The 12,793-nt window shown below is 41.0% G+C and overlaps 1 protein-coding gene and 1 long non-coding RNA gene across 8 annotated transcripts in view; one reads left to right on the forward strand and one right to left on the reverse strand.

Moving 5' to 3' along the window:
- Positions 1-6,064, reverse strand: part of LOC308593481 — an 88,932-nt gene extending 82,868 nt beyond the window's left edge. Inside the window, exons 1-3 of one of the 2 annotated variants that reach the window (XR_014010975.1) lie at positions 5,839-6,064; positions 1,955-2,072; positions 225-400 (exon numbers count right to left, since the gene is read on the reverse strand). This is a non-coding gene — a long non-coding RNA (uncharacterized lncRNA). Of the gene's footprint in view, positions 1-224; positions 401-1,954; positions 3,926-5,838 lie in introns of those variants that run through there. The other variant, XR_014010976.1, reaches the window with a different exon arrangement.
- Positions 6,065-7,224: 1,160 nt separating this feature from the next.
- The window catches only part of SPIDR (scaffold protein involved in DNA repair), a 160,622-nt gene continuing 155,053 nt past the window's right edge, over positions 7,225-12,793 (forward strand). For 2 of the 6 annotated variants that reach the window (XM_081205855.1, XM_081205858.1), the window contains exons 1-4: positions 7,227-7,464; positions 9,479-9,634; positions 10,578-10,647; positions 11,716-11,883. In XM_081205855.1, the coding sequence (XP_081061981.1) occupies positions 7,381-7,464; positions 9,479-9,634; positions 10,578-10,647; positions 11,716-11,883 (478 nt within the window). In that variant the 5' untranslated portion in view covers positions 7,227-7,380. Of the gene's footprint in view, positions 7,465-9,478; positions 9,635-10,577; positions 10,648-11,715; positions 11,884-12,793 lie in introns of all 6 variants that reach the window. The other 4 variants (XR_014010970.1, XM_081205854.1, XM_081205856.1 and 1 more) reach the window with 4 other exon arrangements.

Consider the following 12,793-nt stretch of genomic DNA (forward strand, 5'->3'; position numbering starts at 1 on the left):
TGTATCCCTCGGCTTATATCCACAACTCAGAATGATCTATGCAAGCATCACTTCATTTCATGGCTATTGCACAACTTTCAGTGGAGTGGTGTGGGATAAGAGCTCCATTAACTAAAGCATTTGGCTGCAGAATCAACCCAGCATTAACACAGTTAATTTATAAGTGAATGGGTAGTTTCAGTATGGCAACCTTCCTTCTGGCAATTAATTGGCCTGTGTGTTACCTTCCTTCAAAAGACTCCTCAAGATTCAGTGCTTCATCTTGGCTTTTCTAAAGCAAACTTCCTCCTTTCATCTATTTTCTCTTTTCCTTTTACTTAGACTTGCTTTTTACACTCCAAGCCTGCAGGGTCTATCTTTTATTTTTATCTGTGCACAGCACTCCGGCTATTCCTAGATGCTTTATAAATAATAAAACCAATAATTTACTGCTGCTGTCAGCAAAATTGCAATGATCAGTTTGTCTCTTTTTTCTACAAAATGAATAACTACAAGGCATCAGTTTAATACTTCAGGGTGTTTTTACATGTGAGGTTTGGATAGCTTTTCTTTAAATACAAACAAAAGCCTATACATTACTAGCACAATGTACACTTAATTGCCCTCCTGTGTTCTGTACTGCAACAACAACACTCACATGTACCACAACAGAGAGTGGGAGGCTCAAAAGCACTTCAGTCTTTTTTTGTGAAAAGGGGTCATGCAGTGCATGTTTATTCACAAATAAGTCCCACTGCACTCAGTGTGGCAGAATCACATGAAAATGTGCACAAAGTGCAATCTTGTTTTTTCCTTTCCGCTTTCAATTTTCAAACAATATGGTACATGATCCCAATGGCCAAAGGGCCACTAATTTACCATGATGCAAATTGACTGAATCTGTTTGCTGCTGACTGTTTGATAAAATGGTTACATGGTGCTTTCACCATGTGTCCTAACCACCTGTCCTTACATGAGGAAATTAATACAAGCCAAAAATTCAGCTCATTGTGGACTGGCCTAAGAACCATGCAAATCAGCTCTAAGAAAGGTGTTGAAGTTTTTGTTGTTGATTCAATTCATTTTAAATTTGTATCAAGTTTTATCTTCATCTAAAGGTCACAGGGTGGTTCGCAACAGAAAAATACAAAATGAGAATACAAAATATATAATAAAACAAAAACTAACCAACAAACCCCTCCTCCCCACAAATACATTCAAAAAGCCATAGAATGTTAATCAGCTAACCACCTGGTTGAAGAGAAATATTTTTGCTTGGCACCTAAAGATAGTAGATATGAAGGTAGACTATAGGGCCAATCTTGAATTTTGCAAAAATGAAAATGGGGGATATTACATTGGGTTACACCAGAACAGGAGAAATGGTGCAAAACACATTTATTTTTCTACTGATAGCCTTAGAAATATTATATATGTATGTATTTTCTCAGATAAATTACATCCCAGGAATAAGATTTTCCTCTTGAATGGCAATAACCATTGTGTCAAAAGGTAGACCGGAACAGCCTCCCTTAGAAACACATCTAATCTCCCTAGAATACTGAAGGAAGAAAAGTTACATTTTCCTGCTTTGAAAAATTATTCACAGCTCTCTTGCATGTGAACCACTGAATCCATGTTGCAACCCTTACATGATAGCAGAGTGTGCCTAAAGGTTGTTTTTGGTTGAATGCAAATGAAAAGAGGAAGATTCGCTTCTGGGGATTTTAAAGCTTTAACCAATCTTCCACAAATCTTCTTAGCATGAGGAGTGTGAAATAAAGCCTCCTCCATGGCTTAGCAAGTACAAGAAGGGTTGTTACTTTTCTTGCTAAATTAGCTGCCACATCTTTTAATGACAAGCAATAAAGGAAAGGTGCATTTCATGCTCAGGCAGCATAGTGGCAGCACCTCTAATGCACTGCGCCATTTCTTAGCCAAGCAGCATGAATCTTTCTCAAGCACCTGTACTCGCCTTATCAGTATAGTTCAGCTATGTTCTTTCCCAATCACCAAATCGCATCCAAGTAGCTGTGCCATATATTAAACCATTGGATGGGTGCAGCACAAAAAACACACAAACAGCACAGTTTCTGCCAAGACAATTTCTAACAATGTTTTAAGATAATCTCATAATGGCATAGTACATAGTTTACTGTGAATGTGCAAATGGCTCTCGCTTCACTTCTCCGCTAGTGGAAGTGACAAGCCATTATCCCTGGCTTAGCATTACATTTGAGCCAGGGATAAGTTAGCAACCATGGCTTGTTTGGAGTGGAACAATAAAACCAATCGCCAAACCAGGAAAACACTACTGGCAGAATGTTGGGGGTGGGGAGCTCGAGGAGCTTATTGCATGTGATTCCTATATAATGGAGTCACTATCATGTGACATCCCATGTATTAGATAGAAATTGCTGCTAAAACATGTCCTCGAGTAACAATTTGTTTCAAAGTGCATTGGGCTTGGAATAAATTCTGTTTCAACCTCCTGGATTCTCCATCAACATTATTTTCCCAATGGAGGAAAACAAACCATGATATTGGGTCCAGCTGCAACACTAAGTCAGGGTTACTGGTTTGTTGCTTCTGTTTTTGCTAAGCAGGTCATTGCAGTAGACCATTAAATATGGTTTACACTGACATGCAAACTTGGTCAATAAAAGGAAGGGAGGCATTAGGCTTAAAAGAAGTAGCAAGGAGTTGGTAGGAGGAACTTTTCAGACTGCAGATAATGTTACAAATGTAGAATAGGGCCTCCCCAGCAGAAAAATGGGTATTGAAGTATTTGTAGGGTTCTCTCAATGAATTAATAAAAGAATTATTTATTTAGCAAAGGTCCAACCCACAAGCAATACAAAAAAGCATGTTTAACTCCTATCAACACTTGAGGGGGGAGGATTTTTAATTTTTTAGAAATGGGGAGGGAGAAAATACCACCAATACCACTTGAAAAGCAGATCCTAAAAGTGGTACAGGAAATTTGAGGAAGGGATTAAGGGGACTCATCTCCTTATCACTCATATTCCATCCTCTGCAAACTACAATTCTTCAATATATTTATAAAACTGTTTTAGTTGATAATACTACAAACGTACTGTTAAGGTGTTTAATTATATCCAAGCAATATAGCTAAAGTTTAATCAGACAATTAAAAGTGAGCACAGCAGAGTGATATTATAGTAGGGAAAGCATTCCTATTAAGTTCTTATAAAACATAACAAAGAGGAAAGAGGATATGTAACCCTTTTATTAAAGGCTCTTAGGTAGGATAAGCAATGCTAATGCCATTATCGGATAGAACAGGAATCCAGCATGCAACTTTAATTAACAATAAAGAAGAATTGACACTCAATTTCCCTGGCACTAATCTAAAAGTTTCTTCTGTGTGGGCTAGGTGTCTCAGGTCATACCACGAAACAAAATGCAAAGACTGCATTTATGCCTCTCACACTTTCATCAACACAATGAGAATTCAGGCAATTATTTTATTAACTACATATTTAAGTGCTATTTTTCTAGAAAGAGGTATTGGAACTCACCATGAACACCTCCCTCATTCTCTTAGAATGGCAATGACATACACCTGACAGGTGCTGGAACTGAGTTCTGGTTCGTTCCAGCTGAAGAAATCCCTGCATATTGTTGCCAATGTATTACTCCCCTGGACATAGCTTGCTTGTGGGGCTGGTAGTGCAAAGGTTGCAGGTTTGATCCCCCATATGGGACATATTCCTGCATTGCAGGGGGTTGGACTAGATGATCCTCTGGGTCCCTTCTAACCCTACAATTCTATGACAAGCATAGAATCATAGAGGAAACGTTGCAACATTTGGGACTTTTTAGCTTAGAAAAAGGTAAGAGGTGATATGAGAAAAGTTCGCATGATGTGAAGAAAGCAGGTAGAGAAAACCTATTCTCCCTTTCTCATAACAATAGAACTTCTGGACATTCAATAAAGCTGAATGTTTGAAAATTCAGGACAGACAAAGGGAAGTACTTCACAAAGTGCAGTATTAAACAATGGAATCCACTCCCACATAAGGTAGTGATGGCCTCCAACGTTCATAGCTTTAAAAGAGTCAAATTCATGAAGGATAAGGCTATCAGTGGCCACCTACCAGCCATGATGGCTCTGTTCCATCTTCCCTGTCAGAGGCAGTATGTTTCTAAATGGAAGTTGTTGGGAATTGCAGGTGTACAGAGTGCTCTTGCTCTCGGGTTCTCTGCTTTTTCTCTCTCTGCACCTGAGATAATGAAAAAGTCAGCATTTCTTTGTCCACTATGTATTTAGCATTTTGGGTCATCTTGCTAAATTTTATAATACTGTTCTTTTTCTTTTATGGGGATATGACATAAGCCAAGAGGCAAGCATCTTAGAATCACAGAATCATACTGTAGAGTTAGAAGAAACACTGAGGATCATCTAGTCCCAACTGGTGGGAGACAGACCCCCTGCAATGCAGGAATATGCAGCTGTCCCTTATGAGGATCGAACCTGCAACTTTGGTGTTATCAGCACCACACTCTCACCAAGTCTGTGACTTTTTAAATTAGAATTGTGTCTTATTTATTTTGGAAAAGCTTCAAAAAATAGTTAGGGGAAATGTATTTGGCTGGGAACTAAATAAGAAATTTCATATACTAGTAGTACTGGAGTAATATTTCTGCACTTTTTATTAACAATAAAAAGCCCACTGCCTTATATAAGAGTCAGACGCTATAAAAGAGAATGTAATTTAACTTCATTTGATTTGTAGCACTCTGTAATACCTTTTTGATGTTTGAAACTGTCAGCATTGTAATGAGTCTCCTGATGTTCTGGTAGCTTTTACTCAAATACTATAATAATTACTGAACTATATTACCAGCAGTGCAATTCTTCCTGGCATATCACACTGTGCATAAATGAATGCATATTTTATTTGTGCAGCAATCAGAAATTGTTGTGAAACCCATACATGAATTAAAATGTTTCTACTTTTTGTAATTTTTGCTTTTAAAAACCTGTGACATAATAGCAGACCCTTTCAGTCACCATCCTTTATGAAACAATTTATTCTCATACCCACCGTATATATACTATATAAAGAAGTATTCTAAAGAGAATTTAGTCTGAATCCATTCAGTTATTAATTCACTTGATGCCTGCTGTGAAGTCCACATACTTCCCCCTGCGGAGTGATAAATCTTTTTACACAGTGTCACTGAAAATGTTACTGAGATCATTCAATTCAAAACATATTTATTTGGAATTAGAGTCCATTGATTTCAGTGGAAACTATATTCACAGCACTCCAGTCTGAAACACATTACTTGGGAGCAAGTCACATCAAGTGATTTAACTTGAATTTGCCTTTATTCAGTAATGCTTAGGATAAAGCCTATAGATAAAGTTCCCAAACCATTTATGCTAGGAGTGGCTAACATTTTTTGGTCGAAAAGCCATATTAATCCCTGACCAACTCTCAAGGGAACGCATTCCTCTTTTGTAAGCCTGAGCTCAACCTGAGCTTTGACCCACCTGACCTTCTCCCTGCAACTGTTGGCTACTCTTGTATACTCCTCCCTTGTGATTTCCCCTTTCTTCCATTTCTTATATGTGCTGTGATTTTCAAGCCACATATGCGTATTTTAAATGGTTGAAAAACTCAAAGAAACAGCATGAAGCATTAAAATGATTATGTTTACTATTTCAAACCCTTCAATTGTCCCTATTTTCCGGGGACATCCCTGATTTAGAGGTTTCTGATTATATATCAGAATGTCCCACTTTTCCTTAGAATGCTGCTGCTTCTGCCTGTGCTGCCCTTGCTATTGCCTCCATCACTGGCAGAATATTGGTGCTGGCATCCGCACCAATTTCAGGTGAGATCTTGCTGGAAATCAGCGCTGGCACTGCTTCTGTGCCACGGGCAAAGGCAGCAGGGCACCCACAGGGCTACTGCCTTAGGGGTTTCCGCCATCTCACTCCACCAAATGTCTTGGCCAGCCCTTGGCCTGGTTACCTAGCGAGTTTCATGGTTCAGTAGCAAATTCAACTTTCCTCTCACAGTCTTAAGACTATATATACATTAGTGGCTCCATATAATAATAATAATAATAATAATAATAATAATAATAATAATAATAATAATAATTTATTATTTATACCCTGCCCATCTGGCTGAGTTTCCCCAGCCACTCTGGGCGGCTCCCAATCAGTGTTAAAAACAATACAGCGTTACATATTAAAAACTTCCCTGAACAGGGCTGCCTTAAGATGTCTTCTGAATGTCAGGTAATTATTTATCTCTTTGACATCTGATGGGAGGCCGTTCCACAGGGCGGGCGCCACTACTGAGAAGGCCCTCTGTCTGGTTCCCTGTAGCCTCACTTCTCGCAATGAGGGAATCGCCAAAAGGCCCTCGGCGCTGGATCTCAGTGTCCGGGCTGAACGATGGGGGTGGAGACAAGGTGAGGCTGCTGGATCCTGTGGCATTTCCAGTTGGTTTTTTAAAAAAATTATGTTGATATAGCCACCATTGAGGAGGGTGCGGATGTCTTCACCTCATGTGTATTACTGGATTTGTTTACTTGCACCAAACACCATCTGCACATGTGCATCTGTTGCCTCAAATGTACACACCTCACCTCAACAGTGTTTTCAAATGTACACACCTCACCTCAACAGTGTTTTCAAACCAAATGGGAAGGCTGTTTGAGGGGGAAAGCACCAAACAGCATTATTACTCAAGAAATTTCAGAATATGGATGGATTGTGGCCAGCGTCATGTGCACTCTGGGACTGGAGTAAAAAACTGAAGGTGGCTAACTGCATAAATACTGATTTAGCATCAATAAATAAGCCCTTATAATCTTTCTCACGCAAATATCTCCTAAAGCAGGTACCATACGGTTTCCTGTAAGAAAAAGAGAGAATCCGTATATAACTGCAACCGACTGGGAAAATTTTACTGGGGGCTCTGAGGCGATGTAATTGCGTCCCGTTATCTCAACGGCGAAGCCCGCGCGCACACTGCAGCTGATGCGGAGAACATACAGGGCGCATGCGCAGCGAGGGTAAAAGCCGTTGCGAACGGGGTGCAGCGCCTTGATGCTCGGGAGCCCCCGTGCGGCGAGAGCGAGAAACGTCAGAAAGAGGCGCCGGCAGCCCTCTATTGCGTCGCGCGTCACGCACCTTTCGCCACGTCCCACCCAATCAGTGGCTCCGCCGATGAAACGGCGCCAAGCTGGAAGGGAGGGGGCGTGGTCTTCCCCTCTGTTGCTGGAAGAAGTTTTCTTCTTGGCCCGTGAGTGGAATTCGCTCGGGCCTCTCTGCTCTCCTCCTCCTCCTCCACAAGCCACGGTGCTCTCGCTCACGTCACGTGGCACAGGGAAGGCTGGTCCTAAGTGGCGGAGATGCTAGTGAGGAAGGTATCAGGGCAACGGAGGACGGGGCGGGCGGCGGCGGCGGGCAGCATCCGAGGAGTGGGAATTGCGAGGGTCTGTATTGGCTGCGGAATAAGGGAGTGCCTGAAAGCTGGATCCTGGGCTTTCTTCTCGATAACTCTGAATATTTGGAAGCTGGCCAGCATTGTGTGGAGTGTAAGAGGGAAGGGCGCTCTGCACGCGCCCAGAGGCACATATATTTGCTGTTCTAGGTCGAGCGCCTGGTCAAATTATGCTCCCGAGGGAATATCACAGGTTTTGAGCGGGAGTGGAAACTTTATGCGTTTTACGTGTACAATAGTGAGAAGGTGTGTCAGGGAGCGTGTACTGGCGCCTTTTTTAAGGGAAATAGTTGCTAGGTTTAATTCTAAACAACGGCTACTGGGAAGTTAAGTGTACATATTTGATGGAGAATGATAAGTGTGATGTATATTTTAAAAAATCAATAAAGATTAAATGCATATGGCCATGGGGAAGAAACCGGTACATAAACACCACACACACACACTGATGTGCCTTTGTTCACGGGTTGGGAAATAAAGGTTTAAACTCTGTGGTAGGAATTATGAATGTGTGTGTTTCAAACCTAATTTATCTGTAGAGAGCAGAGCTGAAAATATTTTGAATTTGATTATTTGCAATGCAATGGGATTACTGGAATCTCATGATGGGTTTGATTTGGAAAGATGTCAAATGCTAAAGAACATTGCATGTCAAATGCTGAACTGAAATGTCATAGTATGGCAAATATCTGGCAGACATTCTGTGTAAAAGTTCACAAAGACTTGTGGAGAACTTTAGGGGACAAATATGTTCTAATGGGGGACTGCCTATGGAGAGAAAGCATGCAGAGGCTGCACTGTTCATTTAAATGTTACCTTTCTCTTTCAATAGAAAAACTCAAAGGGGTAGGATATTTGCCATACCATATTCTCTCTCATTGTTTTGGGAGTTGGCAAGGGCATTAGGTGTCTTCCTTTGATTCACCTGCATTAAAATGTGTATGGAGAGGGGAATAGGAATAGGCAGTGTTCTTATCTCACCCTAATTTACCTCACATGGTTGTTGTGAAAATAAAATGGGGAGGAGAACCATGTATGCTGCTTAGAGCTCCATGGAGGAAAAGCAGGATTTACACATGGCAAATAAATAAATAAAAAATAAAAGTATATTGCATTTAATAAGCGGGTGGCGCTGTGGTCTAAACCACTGAGCCTAGGGCTTGCCGATTGAAAGGTCGGCAGTTCGAATCCCCGCAACGGGATGAGCTCCCGTTGCTCGGTCCCAGCTCCTGCCCACGTTGCAATTCAAAAGCATGTCAAAGTGCAAGTAGAGAAATAGGTACCACTCCGGCAGGAAGGTAAATGGTGTTTCCGTGCACTGCTCTGGTTTCGCCAGAAGCGACTTAGTCATGCTGGCCACGTGACCCGGAAAAACTCTGCGAACAAACGCCAGCTCCCTTGGCCAGTAAAGCGAGATGAGCACCGCAACCCCAGAGTCGTTCATGACTGGACTTAACTGTCAAGGGTCCTTTACCTTTTACTTCTGAGTAGGATGTTTGACAACATGTTGATGGCAGCTGTGAGTGATAGGAGTCTCTGAACTTTCGTTGTGTCTGACTGTAGAGATATGTAGCAGTTATGAATGTACTGGCTGCCAGTATGCAACCAGGGCAAATTTAAGGTTTTATTGTTAGTGTATGAAGCCCTAAATAATTTAGGGCCCCATATAGCTATACTGCTGTCATCTCCAGGAGCCCTCCTTGTGATTCCCAATGTAGCAGAGGTTTGTTTTATGGTGGCTCGGAATTGGGTCCTTCAGTGCAGTGACAGCTGCTTTGTGGAACATACTGCCCATTGAAGGCTCTGACATTATACACATTTCGTTAGTTTCTAAAAGTTCTTCTGTTTCTATAAGCTTCCCCAGTAGGATGTGTTAACTTACAGGCAGTATCAGATTTTTAAAAACCTGCCTTATTTATTTATTTTAATTGTTGTACAACACTATGATACTTGTCAGTGCTTGGTGGTCTATATATTTTCCTAAATAAAAATATTTTTCTTTGCAGAGGAAACGAACATGGTGCTCAGAACTTGCCTCTTTTCCAGATAAGAAGCCTATAGATGAAGGGAAGAGAAATTCTGGGGCAGCGGTAGATGCTGCTTCAGTTTCAAATGCATGGCTTCGTTGCGGTGACGGATTTCAGGCAGCTTCTTCACTGGAGGTAAAATGATGCTATTTTACTGAGTTTAGAACTTCATGCTAGTGAAGACACATTAAATTTTATTAGGGCTCATTGTCTATTAAATAATTTATAGTTGTTTAATCATCTGCTTTTCCAACAAATTAATTACAAAAATATCCATATGGTGATGATTGACAATTCATAATTGGCAAATTGGGGATGACTAGAGGGGGATCTAGGGGACAGTTAATGCATCCTTGTGTGAGAAGATTTCCCCACCAATTTGAAGGGAATGGTGGCATGACAACCCCCAAGGAAACTCTCCCTGGATCCTGAAGTATTTGATAATTGCTGCCCAGTCTCTAATACCCCTATTTGGAGTAAGGTGTAAAATGCCCTCCCTGCTGACGTGGAAGTTATGGAATTTTTTATCTGTAGAGGTTTGGCTCTCCTCTTGGTGTGTTTAGGTGGAGAGTGAAGATCATCTGTTTGAATGCACTTTTGTGATATTGTCTGCTGTCTCTGATTCTGCCAACATCAGTTGTGTTTTTTGGGGTTTGATTCATTTTAGTAACATTTCTTCAATTAAAGCTCTTGATGTGTTTTATTGTGTATGTGTATATATATATATATATATATATATATATTTCAATTGTAAGCATCTCTGGGGACCTTTGTGTTGGAAGATTCATAGTATAGGTGATTTAATTAATAAATATGATGCATTCAATGAATATATAAGAACATGCAGGAATGGTGGGAAAATCAAAGAAACAAGGGAAGGGGAAGAAGGGAAGTCATTGCATGTTTTATTATAAAGAAAGATATTAATGGTGGAAATGCATATTTGAATGTGAATGTGATTTTAGAAATGGTAATAATGAAAATTATATATATATTTAATGATGCATTAATATGTCCAAGAATGGTTTTCATATTAATTAGTATTCATTTTGTTTTCATTCCTTTTCTTTTTAAACAGACTAAAGAATTGTCAGAAAAAACATCTAGAGTTAAAACATGCTTTGCATCATTGCTTAGCTCAATTGAAGGTACAACATCTACTGTATTATTTCACATTAGCAGCATAAGAGGTTTTGTTTGTATTACCTGCAAGCTTTTTTCTCAGGTTACAACTTCTATCTTGATCTAGGGTAGATTTGCATGACTGCTTCTTCTGTTTGTAATCCAGTTTGAGCCCAGCCTTGTAAAATGAGTTCATAAACTGATAAACTAAAAACATAACATTTGTGGCATGCACAGTTAATTTGGGAGGAGTAATTTAGCATTGTGACAGGAGCTATAAGCTAACAAAGGTCAAGGGTTGAGCACATGTAGTGGGTCTCATATCACCAAGGGTTGCCCACCACCATAGAGAAATATTCATGATAACTGAACAGGTAAGATCCAACAGTACATCAAATGGATCTATGTAGTTATGGCATCCAGGTCATTGTTTTATCTGCACTGTGTCTTAAAATGTACAATGTACTGTCAAGTATTCCCCATTGCTATCTCGTGGGCCAGGATGCAGCAGACTATTAACGACACCATAAAGTTCAGTTGGACAACACTGTAAATATGCAGTGTGGGTGGTGAAGTGTGATTCCTTTGCTTCGCTCACTGCCTTGCAAAAAGTCTTCATCTGAGTTGTAGCCTGTGTTTGGTCAGTTATGTTCTGTGTTTACTGCCAATATCTCTCTAACCATTGTCCCACCCTGAGCTCCCCAGCAAACCAGGGAGTTTGTTTAGCTTTGTTAAATGGGAGAGGGTGCTCAGCAGTGATTATGTCAGCTGCCTGGTTCATTTCCCTATTCCACAGGCCAAGCAGGCCTTCAACACTTTCTGGAGGTTCTGTGACAGGAAGATCCTCAAGAGCTGTCAGGAAACCATTGACCCCCTTCAACCTCTTGAGTCAGAGCTTTAAAAAATAGTCCTTCATCCTTGTCTTAAATCGCTATAAGCCTAATCCATTGTTCAAGTTAGTTTATTTCATATCAGTTTTAAAAATATAACCTCACGGGTTAATTATAAATATTGTGATGTGTACATTGTAGTGTTACAGTAGAGGACAGGATGAATATGAAATGTGCTAAATAGTTGCTTATTCTGCTCTGCAGAAATCTCTCAGAGTGAGAGACTAAGTGAGTTAACTGATATAGTATGGAGCTCCAGTGGAAGCGACTTCTCAGATGATGACGATAAGACTTTGACTTCAAGGTTTCCTAGTCTGAAAGTGAAGAAGTACAGAAAACATGGCTTGATCTCCAGGGATGGATGTAATGAAGGTGAGGCTCTTTGTATCTGTTTTGTATACATTAAATGAAGGTCCAGAAACCTTTATCTGTGGAATTGTGAAAATTGGTTTACCAGTAATACACAGTACCTTTATCATTCCCTAGAATCCAAGTTTTCACTGCTATACTATGTATTACTGTATTCTGTGTTTGCGTGAGAAAGAAATGGGGGCAGGAGTGGTGAGTGGAATTGAGAGGTAGGAACCATGGTGGAAGCCTGGCAGGCGGGAAGCAGGCATCAAATGATGTGGGCCAGTGTAGGCAGGGGCTGTGGGGGAAGGGGCAGGAAAACAACCTGAATTGTGGGGAGCGGGAGCAAGGAGGCATACAGGCAGATTTCCAGTCAAATGGCGATTGAGGGCAGGGAATGTGGGCAGGAGCTAGGAGCAAGAATCAAGAAGTGTGACTTTGGTAAGGGCCACTGTGAAAGGTAGTAAGACAGGCTGGCCTCTTGTGGGCCAGAGTGGGTAGTGAGAAGTGAGACTGGGGAGAGTTGTAGAAGGGTGGAGGCAGATAGTTGGCCTTGAATCATGTGGGCTAGAGTGGGGAGTAAAAGGTGATGCCTTGGTGCAGGGTATGGGGGCAGCAGGCCGGAGAAGGAGGCAGGCAGATCTTGAATCATATGAGTCAGAGTGGGGCGTGCTGAAAAGGACCTACCTATGTAGCCACTACCTTCATTCTCTAACATGGTCAGATCTGGCTTGTGCATGGCCTCCATTGTGAGCATTGATAAAGGAAGTAAGCAGTAAAGGACCAAGAGCTTTGTATATGTGATGATCAAGTCCCCCACCCCTGGATAAAGCTAATGTTACTGAGGGGGGAAAGGTCTGAAACCATGGTTTGATTCTGGCTTATTCTTGCTAACTGTAGTTAAACAAACCACAGTTCCGTGATTTGGGGA

The sequence above is a fragment of the Podarcis bocagei genome, assembly GCF_964188305.1.
Source record: "Podarcis bocagei genome assembly, chromosome: 8".
NCBI classification, from domain to species: domain Eukaryota; kingdom Metazoa; phylum Chordata; class Lepidosauria; order Squamata; family Lacertidae; genus Podarcis; species Podarcis bocagei.